We start from the raw sequence: 19,200 nt of genomic DNA, 5'->3' as shown, positions 1-19,200 counted from the left end.
TCCTTATGGAACTCAGAGCCAAGTGCAAGGGCTGCTGAAGCACTCTGGTGATGGCAGCAGAGGCCGGGCGTCCAGCAGCGGTTCCCCCCCCCCCCCCCCCCCCCCCCCCCCGCGAGGCCACAGCCTCTCAAGGGCGCGGCGCAGGCGGGCGAGGGGTCGGTCAGATCACTTAACCGTCACCTAAACCTCTAACCCCTGGCTGCTGGCTTCAAGATATCCCCCCTTCCAAGATAAACTTAAGGTCCCTCACCGCCACCTGAACCCCTGCGACAGCCATGCCATTTCAAAGAGAGGTGCCCAGGGAAGGATTTTCGCGCCCAGAAGTCCCGTGGCTTCCGTCCCGGCCTCCCCCCCACCCCCCAGCCTGGAGGCGCCTGGCGGGCACCTACCTCCCAGCCGGACGCTCCGGGGTGCGGGACGCGGGTTCGGCTGCCGTTCCCGGTGGGCGCGTGGCCGCAGGCGGATGGTGTCCAGTCGCGGGGGGGGGGGGATCCCGGGGACAGCGGCCGGGCGGCGTGGCTCACCCGGGGCCTCCTCTCCCGGTGTCCAGGGCCAGGCAGAACGGCGGGAAGGTGAGGCACAAGCGGCAAGCTCTACAGGACATGGCGCGGCCCCTCAAGCAGTGGCTTTACAAACACCGCGACAACCCGTACCCCACCAAGACCGAGAAGATCCTCTTGGCGCTGGGCTCGCAGATGACGCTCGTGCAGGTAACCGCGGCGGAGGCGCGGGCGCGCGTCGGCTTTGAGCTGATCCCCACGCGGCGCCTCCCGCTGGGCCGGGATCGGGCCCCTGGAGGCCGGTGCAGGTGCTCAGGCTCCTGCCTGGGAGGATGCTGAGGGCTTGGCACAGGGGCAGAGTTGTGTTGTAGGAAGTTTCTGGGTTTCCTCTCAAGCTTAGCTACCAATGCAGTGCGCATGCCCCGTTCAGAAGGGCCTGCTTGGTGGTCTGTTAGGGAGGGCGGTGGAAAGTCAACTGCGAGTTATGAGAAGGTGTCTGGGAATCCGGACTGGTGTGCCATACACGCATGGCTACAGATGGGGCTACCTGCGGTGATTTTTCAAACCTGAGTGTGCATTGGAGTCGCTGAGAGGACTTGTTCAAACTCACATTGCTGGGCGCCACACCAGAGTTTTTGATTCAGTGGTAGGTCTGGGGTGGGGTGGATGATTTGCATTTCTCACAAGTTCTCTGGATGATGCTGAAGCTGCTGGCCTGGTTGAAGCATTCCCCACTAGGCCCCCCCTGTGAAAGGTCAAGTACAGGATAACTTTCAAAATTATCTTTACTGACAGAGCTAGGAGATGGAGTGGGAGGGCAAGAAGTGGGTTTTGAATTTCTTTTCTTTTTCTTTTTCTTTTTTTTTTTTTAATAAGAGGCATCCTGAGTATTAGCTAGAATCCACAAAATTTTGCTGCTGGTATCGTCCCACTGTGGTTGAGAGACCAATTTCAAGTAGTTGGTTTACTTTGTCAGCTGTAGAGAAAGTGTACAAGTTTGTTTCTTCTCCAGTCAAAAACACTCCTTGACATTTGACTAAGCTTTTCCCTACCTTGTCTTATTTGATATTCACAAAAATATGATGAGGTAGAGTAGTTATCAGCATTTTACAGATGATGTGACCAAGACACTGTGGAAGTTAAGTGTTAGTAAGGGGTAGAGGCGGGCCTGGAAGTAATGTAACTCCAGATCAAATGCTTTTTCCAACACACCACATTCCTATTTACTAAATTTGGTGGCATGAACTTTTATACGTGCAAAAAGAACAAATTTATTCAGAAAGAGGAGGAGTTAAATGAACTGAGGAGTTTCATATATTATAGTAGCACTACATGACTGCATTTGTGAAGTTTTGGTTATTCCATTAAATTTATAGTGAGGGAGACCCCAAATAAAGACAGTATTTAACTACTAGGTAAAATAAAACCTGCTTTCCAGAGTATTTAAAGTTGTCATTTTAGGAATTGATGGAAAGTTTGACAAAGCATGAAAGTTGACTTGTATTCAAGCTTATTAAAACGATAATATGCATTTGTCTGCTTATATTCAGAATACAATTGTAGGGAAAAACATCTGTTTTGGTTCATGTTAACAGGCAATAGTATTAATAATGATTTGCTGCAGCACTGGAGGGGAAAATTTATTTAGTGTTCTTGGCTTAATATCTGTTTAACATAAAACTATGAATTTTCAGTGATTCCAGTCCAAAAAACTTGACTTGTGAAAATAAATGCATATGTTCAAATTTCAGTTTAAACAGGTATGCTATTTATTTTGAAAGCATGCTGGTTTATAGAGCTATTGGAATGTTTCACAATGATGTCAGCAATAAAGTATTAGATTAATTTGGTTTATCGTACAATTCCATATTTAAGGCTTGCATTCTTTTATACAGAAAGCAAAAAAAAAAAACCGATATAGTTAGAACTTTTTTTGAGACATAGAGGGAGAGCATGAATGGGGGGTGAGGCATAGAGGGAGAAAGAGAGAAAGAGAGAGAGAATCTTAAGTAGGCTCCAAGTTCAGCATGTGCTCAATCTTATGACCAGGAGATCAAGACCTGAGCTGAAATCAGAAGTCTGATGCTTAACCAACTGAGCCACCCAGGCACCCCTAAAATATATATATTTTTAAGTTTATTTATTTATCTTGAAAGAGAAAGGGAGGGAGAGAGAGAATCCCAAGCAGACTCTGCACTAAGAGCACAGAGCCCAACATATGCCTCAAACCCATGAAAGTAGAGACCATGACCTGAGCCAAAATCAAGAGTCCACGGCTTAACAGACTGAGCCACCCAGCTACCCTGTGCTAGAACATTTTTAATTATGAAAACGAATATTGTCACTAGCAGAGACATTTAAATTTTTGTGTACAGTAGTTTTGTTGAGATGCAATCCAAGTAGTTTTCATTTTAATACAGAATCAAATTATTTTCTACCTCTAATGATAGTTCAAACACAAATAATCATTCTTTTTGTATTAAATATCTTGGTAACGCTATTACAGTCTTCTAATTAATGTGAAGTTTTCATTCCTGTAGTGAAAACTTCTCATTACATTTTCTTTCTCTTACACTAATTCTCAGAAGATAAAAATGCACAAAATTATGTAAGTTTTAAATGGAACAAATGTAATTATTTATAATAATTGATAACTGCTTAATGATTTCCAAATTTTTATAAGAAAGGAAATTTCTAATAAATGGAAGAAATCAAAATGTATAGAGTAGCCAAGGGATGTTAAATGTAGTAATCCAATTTGTGTCTAGTTATTTTCAATTAGGCATAATAGGATATCTAAGAATATACATATATATGTATATTTGTATGTATAACATACATATGTGTGTGTATATATATATATATATATCTACAGCTAACCCTGAACAACACAAGTGTTAGGGTGCCAACCTTCCCCTCAAGTAAAAAATCTACGTATTTTTTACTCCCCCAAAACTTAACTACTAGTAGCCTACTGCTGACTGGAAGCCTTACTGATAACATAAATAGTCGATCAACACATATTTTGTATGTTATATGTGTTCTGTAGTGTATTCTTATAATAAAGTAAGCTAGGGAAATGAAAATGTTATTGAGAAAATTTTAAGGAAGAGAAAATACATTTATAGTATTATACTATATTGTATTTGTTGAAAAAACTCTGTGTATAAGTGGTCCCATGCAGTTTAAACCTGTGTTCTTCAAGGGTCAACTGTACTTATGTTGATATATGTGGGAGAGTTTGTGAAAGTCAAACATATATTAGGCATCCAAGCAAATTCTTACTCTATGGGAAACCAAATAAATTATGTAAATACTTTACACTTCTGGAGGAAAAAGTATAAACCTATGAGCTGAATAAAGCTTTTGATCCCTGCATTAGACCCCAGTGAATAAATTTCTCCTGTGGAGTCAGGCTTCTTGAGTAGAGCAATCATGTCTTTTTCATGTTTTTTCATACCTCCATATCACTCCAGCACTGTACTTTCCATAAACTGTTCGTACATGTTTGTAGAATGAAGAAGTCTAATTGGGGAATACCATATAGTCACCATGTGGCTTTCCAAAACACCGTTCTAAAATTTGGATAATGTCTTGAAATCTGACAAAGATATTCTAGTTTTAAAATCCATTCCATTGAATACACATTATCTTTAATGCTATATGATCATTTATAGACTAGCATGAACGTAACTCATTTTATTATTTTCAGTGTATCTGGAAACATGTCATATTTTTGTGTCGGTGGACAAATATGGAGTGTTCCCCTTATTTCTGGTTCCAAACTCCTTTTTTTTTTTAATTTATTGCAGTACCTCCTATCTGTTTCTCATGACTGATGTTAACAAGTGGCTAACACAAGTTTTATTCCTTAATTACAAGAGTATCTTACATTTCAAGAATTTCTTTTACACTTCACATTTTTCTTTTGGCTGTGTATCAAATTGTTAAACTTTTCATGAAATGTATATCTGTCTTGTTTTGTTGCTCTTAAATTGATAAGGAAGGGCATAAAACCTGGTCAGCAGTGTCCACTAGACCTAGAAGCAAGAAACTGAAACGTTAGTGGAAGAAATATTTTCAGGACCACAAAAGGTACTTTTTCTGACAAATTGAAGCTCTGATGACATTAATCCGCAACTACATTTTATATATCCCTGAAAAACGAAGCAGAAAGAGCTATTTATTGTTAATCTTGCATCTTCCTAATGATATATGAACATTTTCATAAAATTGACAGGTAATGACGTGTGTGTGTGTGTGTGTGTGTATGTGTGTGTATGTGTATACTTTAACCAACCAAAATATTCCATTGCACTTAATTTCTATGGCCAGCCACTGTTTAAACATTATAAAAATATACTCTGTAGTCCCCAAATGTAAACAGCTTTATTTTGGAATAACACAAAATGGTATGCAGTTGGTGTTTTATATTATCATAAGATACAGAGTTTACTACAGAATAGTTGCCTTGGAAGAAGTTTTTCAGAGAAGGGAAGATGGGGACTATATTTGGTTTCATTGTTTCCCATTGTTCATTTGTATATATTCTTAAATGTATATACATATATTTATTTGTATATTTACTTATTTATAATGTCTTCTTGGGATGACTTCTTTCATGATCACAATACAGAGTGCAATGCATGTGCAGTTAGTTTGAGATTACATTTAATGACTGAATATTAATGATTCCTATTCTTGTAGAAGTTTCACATTCCTATGATAATGTCCATGTACCCTTGGCTAAAATTGCTACTTTCTAAGATTTTGCCCCTTCTGTTGACATAGCGTCTTTTTAGCTAGGTGAGTGCTTCTGTTGAGATACATATGTCTTTACCAACTACAAGGATTACGGCAACTGTTATTCAACAGAATCTCAAATTGCTCTTTCTACATTATTCCAAGTTTTATACTACATGTTGTGGAAATGAGGTTCTTAATGTTTCAGTTGAGTCACTCACAATATGTTTGTTAATTCTGTATATTCAGAGGTGGACAGATGCCATCTTTTCCCTTTGGGCTTACTATAATGATTGCTCTGTCAATATAATCAATGTAAACACCTCTGTTAGAGTAGGGATGAAAATTACTTAGTTTGCCCTTCCAACTTCTAGATATTTGGTTCTGCAAGCTTTCACTATAGAATACAGTGTTTCTAAAGCTCTGAGTTTGACATCAAAATGCTGTTGCAGAACCTATCCATGTTACCGTGGAGGCCTGTTTCATGTAAAATAGAATTTAATGAGATTTGCAAGGAATTCATAGTAAGTTAAAGGTAGAAAGTATGAACTGGTATTTTTACCTTCTGTGAAACAGATGGAATTTACATTAATTCATCAGGAAAAAAATTGCAAAACAGTCTTTATGCAAATTTCTTAACCAACTGTTTGGCTGTCTTCTGTGTGAATGACTTAATGCAAGCAGATATTAAGCACCTTGGATTATATCCAATCCTTAAATTGTACTGTAAATTTCTGGCAATAAAATACTGGCAGAGTAAATATATTAACAATTTGTTTGCCAGTCAAAGTTATGAAATCAGGACAGAGACAGCCCATGTTAGATATCAGCAAACCTTTCTAGAAAATCTTCTAATATGAAATTAATATATTATGGTAAGAACTGACTATATAGAGCACAAAAAAGGATATGATCCCTGTATATGAAAAACTGTAATCCCACCATGACATTTAAAGATCCCAATTTTGGGGTGCCTGGGTGGCTCAGTCAGTTGAACTACCAACTTCTGCTCTGGTCACAATCTCACAGTTCATGAGTTTGAGCCCTGCATTGGGCTCTGTGTTGATGGCTCAGAGACTGGAGCCTGCTTTGGATTCTGTGTCTCCCTCTCTCTCTGCTCCTCCCCTGCTCACGCTCTGTCTGCCTGTCTGTCTCTCTCTATCTCTCAAAAATAAATTAAAATTTAAAAAAATAAAAGAAAAAATAAAGATTCCCCATTTTTGTATGTTAGAATTATAATGTGTTAATGTTTTTGAAATTAGAAGGCCATTGCACTTTAATAAAAATATGAAGACTTGCATAAGAATTGTATTTTATACTATACTATGTGATGGTTGTACTAAGATTTAAGGTTAGTTAAGATTAAAAGTTAGCCTGAATTATATGATGTTTAGTAAAGAAAGTAATAAAGACTTGGCACTGAATTCTAATAAATAGGTTACATAAGTGTAGGAGAAGTTGTGGTTTGTCCTCTGCATGTCATGGGAGTAGAGAAGGATATAAACACACGTCTGATTGCTCAAAAGGGTAGTCATCAAGAGTAGAAGGTAGGTTAGTACCAACTGTAAATGGAATGAATTAACACTTTTGTAGGGGAGTGTAGACTATATTCACATTTCTTAGTTTTTACGGTTAGCAAAGATGTTAGGAACCATCTAATGCATTTTATAGATGAAGTGTTTGAAGTTCGGAAGAGTTGAGTGACTTCTCAAAATCCACACGTTTTTGGCAAATTCAAAACAGGAAACCAGGTCTCTTTCCATTACGCCACAGTTATAGGATAACAGGACACTAATGAGGATTTGAATAAGGTAAGCATTTAAATCAATGGCACATCAACCTTTGAATTTGATGGTGATGGTGAAGATTCAAGTGCATAAAATGGAAGATACATAAGTTCAGAAAAATAATTATCTAAAACTCTCAGTTATTACTAATAAAGACATGGGTGAATATTTTGGCCATGATTTGGAGAACAGAGGGAGGTTTGAGAAATGGGCCAGGCGTTTTGTGCTTCCATAGTGAATGTTCACCCATATATCACAGTTAATACATAGCTCTCTGCTAATCCTTCTATGTCCGCAGGGGACGAAATTTATCCTATCAGTTAACATTCCTAGCAGTGACCACCATGGCTAGAGCACAAGAGCTACTCAATAGATATTTGTTGAATAAATAGTCCTTCCAGAAGTTGTCTGTCTATAGAGGTTGGAGAAGACTGAGAATTTGAAGCCAGATTAAATCACAGTTATGATGGCACAACTTGACAGGAAAGAGGGGTTGATAAAAACTAAGACTTCTGAAAAGCCATGTGAGTTAACACATCAATGCACATAAATTTGAGGACAGTTATTAATTAAAACACAAAGGAGGTAATTAATATTGAATATATATATCATATATAATATATTTTGTATATGTGTGTGTGTGTGTTTGTGTGTGTAAATTGGGAAAACTACCATGTTTTAAAAACACATGTAGATAAAAGAGGAAAAAGTTGTGGTTTTGTTTTTTTTAAAAAGTTCACCATAGGTTCATGCAATAATTAGGTGTTGGGCAATGTGTAAGAACTGTATATTTATATTATAAATCTAAAAAAAAGGAAAAAAGAAACTTCCAATGCAAGCATTGCCATACAAACTATTATAGTTGTATATATATTATAATTGGCAGAAAGATGTAATTCTCTCCACATTTCATTCTTTTAAAAGTCAATATTGGCCTTTCTGGTTATTTACTTATATATTTTTTTCCTGATGATAGCCTGATATCCTAAAGGAATTCCCAAGTACCATTTTAACCTCTAGAAATCCAATAGCATCTTCTTAAAAAATGGAAGTAAATTTCCTTTGTTTTGCAGTGTTTGTTTCTTGGTCTTGACCTGTTTGCTTTAATAGCGCTTGATTTTCAACTTAAAGCTGGGTGTTCCTGGCAGTTTTTTCTTCCTCTACTTGTCTGATTGCTCTATCTGATTGTTTTTGCTAGCTCCTCTTTTATAGTCCTGCCCCTTTGATCTCTAGAGCTTTCCAGGGTTTGGTCTTCAGCCATCTTTCTTTCTGCCTACTCAAAACTGCTGCTGTCACCTCTGTGCATTTGACCCAACATCTGATCTTCCTCTCCCTTGAGTCTCAAATATCTTTTTTGTTTTCTTGTTGCCCATCTCACCTGTATGCTTTTCTAGTACCTCAAACTAATCATTCCCCAAACCAAGCACATCATTTCATCCTTAAACAGTTCTACTTTCTCAAAATGGCACTGTCCTTCTCTTGATTACACAACGATGACTCAAGGTCATCTTTAACTTTTCCCTCTTCCTTACCCATCACAATGTCTCTGGAATTTGACTTATATTTGTTCCCATGTCCTCTTTACTGGGGACACACTTCCCTATAGTCCTTTTATTCTTCACTTAATTCCTCATGAAGTCTTGAGTAACATATGAAAGTAACCCCTTCTTCCTTTGGATTCCTGTATCATTAGATTTAATGGCTCTTAAGCCATTCATCACATTCATTCCTACATTAAAGTTATTTAGGGGCACCTCAGTGGCTCAGTTGGTTGAGCAACCGACTTCAGCTCAGGTCATGACCACATGGTTCATGAGTTCAAGCCCTGCGTTGGCCTCTGTGCTGACAGCTCAGAGCCTGGAACCTGATTCCGATTCTGCCTCTCCCCTGCTCACGCTCTGTCTCTCTCTCTAAAAAAATAAATAAACAATAAAAAAAAATTTTTAAGTTATGTCTGCACTCTCCTACCTCTCTTACTAGACTGAGCATTTGAGGGCAAGATCTGTTTTTTTTGGTTTTTTTGTTTTTTTATTCCCAGAATACAGTATGTGCTCAGCCTCTGTAGTAAGTGCTCAGCATGTTTGTTGAAAGAATAAATGAAATGAATGTCTAATACTATTACATTCAGAGAATACTTATTTATCAGATACACTGGGAGAGGCTTAGGTCCTTGTGGAAAAATAATTATATGATGGGTAATATTTTATGTTTTGTTAATTGAAAAATAAAACTTTTTTTAGGTGTCAAATTGGTTTGCTAACGCAAGACGTCGGCTTAAGAATACTGTTCGACAGCCAGACTTAAGCTGGGCTCTAAGAATAAAGTTGTACAACAAATATGTTCAAGGAAATGCTGAGCGGCTTAGTGTAAGCAGCGATGATTCGTGTTCTGAAGGTTTGTTAATATTTTTATTTTGTTTTGCCTCCATTAATAAGAAGTTCACCCCAATTGCTATTTTTAAGGTTGACTCCACAAAATATGATGGCGCCATAATGGTTCTTTCTTTTTTACTGCATGAGGTAACTTCACTTTTACAATACTATAAATGACCAACAGAATTATGGCTGCTTCCTCTTGTTTATAGATTTATCGTGTGTCAGAATAACATTTTCTCTGAAATTCATTAAAGTTAAAATACCACAGGGAGAGATTACATAGATTCCTGCTTCCTTTGCCTAAAAATTAATCTTGAATATCAAGGATAATTTTATACACTTTAAATATTCTTTCTTTATGTATATATTAAATGATTAACTGTAACAGTTGGGAGGCTGGGGGAAAAGTATATGTAAGTACTACCTAGTGATATTTTTCTCCCTTAGATGGAGAAAATCCTCCAAGAAATCATATAAATGAAGGGGGCTATAATAATCCAGTTCACCATCCTGTGATTAAAAGTGAGAGCTCAGTCATAAAAGCTGAAGTGAGGCCAGAGTCACGGGCCAGTGAGGACTACGTATCACCCCCAAAATACAAGAGCAGCTTATTGAATCGTTACCTTAACGACTCTTTGAGACATGTCATGGCCACAAACGCTGCCATGATGGGAAAGACAAGGCAAAGAAACCATTCAGGATCTTTTAGTTCCAATGAATTTGAGGAAGAATTGGTGTCCCCTTCATCATCGGAAACCGAAGGCAACTTTGTCTATCGTACAGGTAAGTCCATGCTTTTCATGATACCTTGTTTAAAACAGAACTAAAACTGCAGCAAGGGGGTTATTTCAACAGGTATCAAGGCATAATTTTTATTGCTTTCCCACAAGATTATTCACATATAGCCCATAATTTCATTTAAAAGCTTTTGTTTTGTTTTTAATTACCAGATGTGCTTGTTAGTAGATGATGGTTTACTGGGGATTTTCATTCTTAATAATAGAGATGAGAATTCTCATCTTCATAGTAATTTTTAATCTCAATGATACCCTTTCTTGGAGGAGAAATTCCCTGAAGATAACCAGCCATGCAAATCCTTTGTATTTCACCTTTTCTCTTAAATTCTTTGATTGCTAGTAATGATGGAAAATGAACACAAATTAGCATAGGTGCCAAGACTCTTGTGAAGGAAAAGTGTAGGTCTGGCTTAAATTGCTTTGGAAATTTTACTTTTATTCCTAGAAAGCACAAGTAGTGCTGATAAATAGCTTTGAAATTTTTACTTTTATTCCAAAACTAATGATTGATTTCTGTCTGTCCAGAACTTTCTGATGGAGTAGTGAGTTTGGTAAAAATTTCTTTCTTGACTTCAGTTTCCAGAGAGTTTTGTTCATAAAGAGTGTTTGAGCTACTTGCTTCAGACCAAAGGATATGTGTGACTTACATCTGGTATAGGTAAGAGTCCAGGTCCTGGAAATGCCTTCAAATGAGACTTAGAAATGTTAGAGCTGGAAGTAACTTCAGAAAGCATCTACACTAGCCATGTTATATCATTGATAAGAAAACCCAGACCAGGAACACATAGCTAGTTACTCTTCTCCAGATGAGTAATACAGCTGAGCCTGAACAAGAAGTAGGAAAACCTAACTACTACCAGACCATGATGACTGTTACTGTTACATCTACTTCCACCAATCATTTATAACCAGGCCCTCTGCTAAATACTGCATAAACGTTGCTGCATGTAGTCCTTGTAAGGACCTTAATATGTGAACTGTAGGGCTTTATAAAGGAATTTAAATTTGGTCTATTTAATACACCTTTCAGATTATTTAACCAGAGGTCTTCTTTTCAAATGTCTACAAATGTGTACAAGATATGTTATCTGTGAGGATTCAGAGAAAATCTAAACATATTTGTTTTACTTAAAAATTTTTTTAATGTTTATTCATTTTTTGAGAGAGAGGGAGACAGAGCATGAGCAGGAGAGGGGCAGAGAGAGAGGGAGATACAGAATCTGAAGGAGGCTCCAGGCTCCGAGCTGTCAGCACAGAGCCTGATATGGGGCTTTAACTCACGAACCATGAGATCATGACCTAAGCCAAAGTCAGACACATAACCGATTGAGCTACTTAGGCATCCCCTCAACACATTTTTAAAGACTTAAATCAACCACATTTTCTGTTTGCAGCTCTAGCTCCAACAATGAAACAACTCCAAATGCTCTGAGACACAAAATTAGTCTTGCAAATAATAATTGGGTCTACGAAGAATTAAAAGATGCAATAAAAGATAGCAATAACAAAAATTTTAAAACTACATACTAACATCTAACTAATGTGACCAGAAAAGAACTTGGAGATAATTCAGAGTTTCATGAATTTTATTTGAAAAGATAGGGAAGAATAGGAAATCAAGTCATTCAAGATAATTGAAAAAAGAATAAAAACAAAAAAATGTTAAAATGGAAAGCTGAAAACTAGATAAATAAAGATGACTCTTTGAAAGCAATACTAAAAGAAAGCAAAAATTGGTACAGAATAAAGTTGGAAATGAAAAAGGATCTATAGCAATCAATATATAGTTATTAAAAATATTTTGTAAATTATGGTGTGTTATACACAGTTGTTTGACAATATACCATATGCAAATGTGTAGATGAAGAGGTATTATCCATGCAAATTAGACTATAAAATTATAATGAGAAAAGTTATAAATGACCGCTGATGCAGGAAAAGTAAAGGTTTTTAGGAAAACTCCATGTACAAAACACATGATTTGATGGATTCAGTGGATTTTTTCCAAACTTTGAAGAAATAATTAATTCTCATGCTTTTTGCATTTTTCCCAAGCATGTAAAAATAAGGGAAGTATGTCAGTTTTTAAAAATGTAAATGTTATCCTAATCCAAAGCCAGATTAAAATAGCATAAAAATCAACCTTTTATTTATGATCTTGACACTGACTATAAAGCAACATGAGAAATAACTGATAGCATAAGGCTGAGTGAAAAACAATTTAAAATTGTGGAAACATTGAATGCAATTGTGACATTACAAATATGTATGGACAGAAACAAGGAAGATATTTTGGAAACAATGAAAATTAATTTTGATTAGGTGGGATAATTGAAGGTCTATTATTTTTTTTGAATTTCTTACACATTTCTTTATGTTGCCCAGTAAAAACAAATTTGAAATTTACCCAATGTGATGAGTCTTATCAAAATGCATGCTCTTGGGGGCCCTGGGTGGCTCAGTTGGTTAGGCATCCAACTTCAGCTCAGGTCATGGTCTCATGGTTTGTGAGTTCAAGCCCTTCATAGGGCTCTGCACTAATAGCTTGGAGTCTGGAGCTGCTTCAGATTCTGTCTCCTTCTTTCTCTGCCCCTCCCCCACTTCTCTCTCTCCCCCCTCTCTCTCTGTCTCTCTCTCTCAAAAATAAATAAACATTTGAAAAATTATTTAAAATAAGAAAATGCATGCTCTTTTCAAAGATGATAAAATAGAAAACAAAAGAGTGAATAGCATGCCTGTATAGTTGATGCTTCCCAAAGTGAAATATCTTAGCCATTTATTTTTATTAAAGTCTTCAATGGCCTATTCATTTGCCAAGTTCTATTTTTAAATAAAAATCTTTTTTTTTAGTTATGCAAGCAATGAGAAAACAGCCTAGACATCCAAACTTCTGGTTTTCCATGCATGTGTATAAGCTTTTAAAAGAACAGAATACATTTTTTGGTTTTGTGGATAGAGAACTGAGAAGGACTAGTGGTCTAAGCCTGGTCTGCTAAATATCAGCCCGAAACAATAAATGACTGTCTTCTAGGGGAAGCAAGTGACAATGTTGCTGCAATTGTATCTGGCTGATACCACTCCTGCATAAATACTAGAACAGAGGATTTCAGCAAATACTTTCTGATCAACTGCTATGGTTTTCTCTGGCATGCAGGCTTATTCTGAATTCCTTCAATTTCTTCTGGTTTTATCTTTCTTTTTTCACCTAAATAGGAACCCTGTAAATCTGTTATTAAACACCACTCCCCTCCCCCATCCCAGTTTCATAGTAGTGCAAAGATTTCAACTTTCAAATTCTTTTTCAAAAATAGATCACCTTTATACACAATTTCTTAGTTTATCTATGCTCAAACAATTTTATTCATTTTTCCACCCATTTTTATATCTTATGAAACATTTCATTAATGATATAGAATCAAAAGGCCAAATGAAAGAGTTGGTATGTGGAAGGATAATGCATCGCTGAATTTTATTTCACTTGTTCTTGTTAAATTCTAGGAGAATGAAGCCCACTAGATTATAAAGCAATCATAATTGAAACATATAGGTGAATAGAACTCTTTTCTAAGTTAGTGTGAATTAATCAGATTAACTTTCTCCATTTGACTGACATCAAAGTAGATGCAAACATGTTTTTGTTGATTTTATGTAGACATTAAATATTTCTCTGTCATCTGCAGTCTCTCCATCATGTAGAAAAAATAAAGATTTTTATTTTCAAGGGGTGTAATAGGCTTTTAACACATATTGGCTAAAGAAAGCATTTTTGAGAGCAGAAATTATACCATTAGAAATGATTAGAATTATTAAGGTTATTGCTTCTAAAAACAAATAATAGTCAAGAAAATTTAGTCACTCGGTGTTGTCTATTGAATTAAGTTGTCTAATGGGTGGTTAATGGATGACAATTTTCAGGTATTTGATGGAGTAAATTCCCATTCCAAGCTGACTTCAAGGCCTCTCACCCTTCAATGAGTGTGCCCTCTGAAGTATCCTTAATATCTACCTCCATTCCCATTGAATCAGTACTGATATTCTCCAAATGGGACATTGTGAAGGAGCCATCTGTCATGTGCCACTTACAGAGTGAGGCCTCATGGAGCCTTTCCTGACTTGTATTCGAGTCTGATTTACCCTCAAAACCCTATTAAATTTCCTTCTTTGTCGAAGTAGAGTGGGGAGGTTTCTAATAAGTGTACTGATGAGGGGAAGGAAAATCAGGCAAGTCATGAAATGAAATGTGTGGACTTCGCCCCACTTCTTTTGCTCAGCTTGGGGACAGGTCTCTGTTATGTTCTTTCCTTTTGCAGCTCACAACTTCTAAATGGCTAGTACATTTGAATGATTATTCTCTGAGCTCCACTGCTCTGCGAGTATATAATTCATAAATTTAACCAGTTCCCACAGGCTGAATGCTTAAACTTCATCTTGTTAAACTGTCTAAAATCCCTCTTAATTAGACACATCTGGTGCAGCCAAAACATATAGGCGAATACAACTAACTCTTTTCTATGTTAGTGTGAATTAAACAGATTAGCTTCCCCTCCACCTGACTAAGGTGAATATCCCTGAAGAAATGGAGATTTTTTGATTGAGAGAAAAAAGGAGTCACTTATTTCATGCACAGAATTCTCTGGAAGGTAGAGCCCCTTTGGATGGCCTGCCAGAGTTGGAGCAAAAAAACAGAACCAGGGATTTTGGTCACTAAGGAAGGAACTAGGAGTTAGAAAGTGTGAATGGAGGGGGGCGCCTGGGTGGCTTAGTAGGTTAAGCATCCGACTTCAGCTCAGGTCATGATCTCACAGTTCGTGAGTTCAAGCCCTGTATCGGGCTCTGTACTGACAGCCTGGAGCCTGGAGCCTGTTTCGGATTCTGTGTCTCCCTCTCTCTCTGCCCCTACCCCACTCATGCTCTGTCTCTCTCTGTCTCAAAAAATAAGTAAACTATAAAAAAAGATTAAAAAAAAAATAGAAAGTGTGAATGGAGGCCAGAGGCTAAATGCCATTTCCAAACATTTTTCTCAGCTAATTGATGCCCACCAAGAGGAGAAATGTTCTTTTTTCTCTCTCTCTTCCTGCATATGCATGTACTTTAGAATTTAAGCTGGCATTATCAGTAGTAAAACCCAGGTATGCTAATGAGTTCAGTAAACCATTGGATTAGCCTGGATTTAACCTTTTTGGCATGGCTTCTTTGAAGATGTGCTCCCTCAGTTCTAAGCAGCTGACTTCACAGGTACATTTCTGAGATACAGTCCACTCATATAAGAGGGGCTCTTTCATGCATTCATTCCACATACAAAAACATTTATTAAGAACCACACTACACAGGCCCTGTTCTAGGCTCACTGGAGCCCTGTGTTTAGTGCTAGGCTGCTCATCCAAGAAACCCTCGTTAAAAGAAGGAGAAGAAAGGGGCGCCTGGGTGGCTTAGTCAGTTAAGTGTCCGACTTTCGCTTAGGTCATGATCTCACGGTTCGTGGGTTCGAGCCCCGCATCGGGCTCTGTGCTGACTGCCAGCTCAGAGCCTGGAGCCTCTTTCAGAGTCTGTGTCTCCCTCTCTCTCTGACCCTCCCCTGCTCACGCTGTCTCTCTCTCTCTCTCCTGGAAATAAATAAAAATATTAAAAAAAAAAAAGGAGAAGAAAGATTTAAAGAGCTGTCTTGGCAGATCTTTTTGAACAGTGAATACTCACTTCTAATTTATATATTTCATCAATTTCGGGTTTTGTGTTTGTGGGTAGATTAAAGAAAGCTTCATGGGAGTCAGGGGAGGGCTTTGTTAAGAGCCACTTGTTAAGATAATAGGTGTCTCTATGTACATGCTAGTTCCCCTATGGGATTTTGTTGACCAGTAATTCTGCTTTGGATACTTTTATCCTGTTTTATTTCCCTTTTTGTGCCTGTCACGTCCTTGTTTTTAGTGAAAGAACTAAGCTTTGCCCTTTTGGATGATTCCAGACATTCTTTTCCTGGCTTGCAAATGACTGCTGATGTACTGCAGCAGAGAATAAAAAACCCTCTATCACCAGCCCGGTTGGTGACATTTAAAGGATACTTGAAAGGTTATCCAATTCCTTGTCTTATATCCTTACTACAATAATACCTCACCTATCAAACACCATCTGGGAATGAGGTATTCCACAGAAACAAAATTTCCAGATAGAAACTTAAGTACCAATTTTAATATAGAATTTTCTGCTCTCTTAGCTTATAATACTAAACACAGCATGTGAGGTGAGCCTCAATATCCTCTCTCCTCTAAACTACCTCCTCGTATTGCTTTTTATATGATATTCCACCCTTTTAAATCAGTAATCTTGGGATTAACCACAGTCCGAAACTTGTCCCTAACAACTTTGAATAAAGATTGATATCTTTCTGATAGCATGTTGAAAAGAATTTTTCCTAATTACTTACTCCAAAACAGTACTCACTTATGTGAGATCTACAGACCTTCTGATTTTTGGGTAGGCTTGGGGTTACTATAGAAATATCAAAACTTAGGCAGGATATTCAGAACACCATAGATTTTTAAATATGTATCAATGATGACGATGGCAGAACATTCATATGGAATGTTTAAAAAGTAGCTTGATTTTTTAAGTTAAATGTTCTTTATAGATTCACTTGCAACATTTAAATGAAATTGCATAAACGTTCCATCTCCTGTGAAAAACTGAGAGATTAATGGCAAACAGAAATAGAAAAAGAGAACAAATATTGGCATCAGCAGTTTGCTGGCTTCTTCGGGGGTAGCTCTTCATTCACTTTGTTATTTGGTATCATGTGAGAGGCTGGAAAAATCTAAATGTAAATACTGAGACCCACAGCCCCAGAAAACAACGTGGCTTACAAACAGATCGAAAGTATATGGCAGCTTAGTTTAGAAAATGCGCAATTTCTAAGGACCATGTTTGGTCCTGATGTTTTCTGTCCTTTTACATGGTGTTTCTTCCATGTGGTACCTAAGAATGACAGCAACACCGATATCACATTTGTGTGAATGTTAGACACACTGCTTTTCTGAAATGCAGTTGCTTGTCTCTTCTTTTGTGCTGATTCCCACTGCCTTATGTGCATTAAAAGCTCTTTGAGGCCCTGAAGTGGGGTTTTATTTATTTTATAGTCCCCTTAACACTTAGTACAGTGTCTTTCACATATTTGCCCCATAACTGTTACTTTAGTGAGTTAGTATTTTAATGATGCGATGTCTTTTGCTTCTTAAACCTTGAAAGACATTTTAGTGTGCACATATGTACGTCAATCTGTGTCTGTGAACATGACAAAAAAAAATGATCTTGAATACATTTAAATGGCTTAAAAAAAAAAAGCAAGTGCGGAGAAGTTAAAGCCAGAGGAAAATAGTAAAAAAAAAAAAAATGTAGCTGAAAACTCTGAGATGTTGAAGGGATTCAAAATATTAACTTAGAAACTATAAAATGAAACTAAACAATTTTCAAGTAAAAAAGTGACTTTCAGGAAAATGCCAGGATGATAAATGGAAAAGGTTGGCTAGTTTTAAAAACCCAACAAAGAATAAAATTTATAGTATATAGACAAATAAAAACAGATATCTGTTGACTGTCTCACACAACCATGTGAGATCTGAGAAAGAAAGCATAGGTTTAGATCCACTGATTCAAACTCTTGTGCCTCCTTTGATCTCAGGATTGACACGACAGCTTGGACTTTTTAAAAGAGTGACTATTTTTAATCCTGTAATACAATTGGAGAAAATCTATGCAGAAATTTTACATTTTCTCCTACATTTTTACATATTTTCCTGTGAAACACAAGTTTATCAGTCTGAAATTTTGATTCTCTAACTTGCCATTACTTTTCTGCCGGAGTTGAGGGGGTTGTAATTGATTGTATGATACTGCGTGAATTTCAGACTTGCTGGAGTGGTCAGTCACATCCTGGTGCTGTTTCATAGAAGTGCTTGTTCATGTCACTATATTTAAGCCTGTGTCAGTATTTCCATTAAGAGACTTTTTTCATTCCCTAAGGCTTCTAAATAAGTCATAAAAATTCAAGCCCAACTCAAAGCTGGCATAAAAGGGATTTTTTTTTCTTCTCTTATGTATAAGGAACATAAGTGCATAACTCCCACTAGTTCTAAATTTGGTTAGATTTGTAAACTCTTTACACACCAAACAGATCAAATAAGATCCATTGACACCTCTCCAGTCTGAGACTAAAAGGGATGTCAAAAACTTTTTACTGTCTGTGAAAATAATAAGACATTCTATTTAATGAATATGGAAGTGGTTTCTTTTCTTTCTTTCTTTTTTGGTTAGCTGTAGTTAGTTTTTCCCTTCTGCCTCCCTACTTTGTTTCTAAAATTAAACAGGTATTTTTCTATGTCAAAGTGTGTCTTGTTGATGTAACAGAATTTTTACTCAGAATAAATATGTGTTTTCTTCCAGGCCAGAATTTTGCTACTTTTAAATTTTGGAAGCTTCTGCTCTTGTTTTCTGGTAGAAATTATATCATTTATAATTATGAGTTTGGGTGAAGCAAATAAAGAACAACTTTGTTCCCTCACAAATGAAATTGCTCTTTTGCAAAATTTGATTTTTCTCTTTGTTTTCAATGTAGATGAAAGACAGCATGTTTAATGCAGAATGCCTTTTTTCTCCCTTTCTTCTTTAACAACAACTTTGTTACCTAATTTCTCTCCTTTTCATTGTACTAAAGAAATAGTCAAAGATTTTTATAAACCCGACAGTGAACTTTAAAGGATCCTCTAGTTCAATTCTCGAATTTGCAGATTCAGAAATTGCTTTAGGCTCTATACAAGGCATTGAAATTGTTAGTTTTTTGGATATGAGTTGCTTTGTTGCTTGGAGATATGATCCAGATCCTTGGTACAATTAGTTTAACTGCTTTGGGCAATTTCAGCTACTTAATTGAGTTTTACTTTTAAATAAAAGTAAATATTTAAACATTAGTGTTGAGTTTTTGAAAACTTAGGCTAGATATGTGTGCATTTAA

The 19,200-nt window shown here is 36.9% G+C and overlaps 1 protein-coding gene across 1 annotated transcript in view; it reads left to right on the top strand.

Moving 5' to 3' along the window:
- The window catches only part of MKX (mohawk homeobox), a 69,210-nt gene that overhangs the window by 3,950 nt on the left and 46,060 nt on the right, over positions 1–19,200 (top strand). Inside the window, exons 3-5 of the mRNA XM_039254752.1 lie at positions 551–710; positions 9,271–9,424; positions 9,853–10,188. Of these exons, the coding sequence (XP_039110683.1) occupies positions 551–710; positions 9,271–9,424; positions 9,853–10,188 (650 nt within the window). The remainder of the gene's footprint in view (positions 1–550; positions 711–9,270; positions 9,425–9,852; positions 10,189–19,200) is intronic.

Source organism: Hyaena hyaena, unplaced genomic scaffold (assembly GCF_003009895.1).
Source record: "Hyaena hyaena isolate Hyena2069 unplaced genomic scaffold, ASM300989v1 scaffold_498, whole genome shotgun sequence".
Classification (NCBI taxonomy): Eukaryota; Metazoa; Chordata; class Mammalia; order Carnivora; family Hyaenidae; genus Hyaena; species Hyaena hyaena.
Note: the sequence above shows the minus strand (reverse complement) of the source record. Positions and strands in the feature narration are given on the sequence as shown.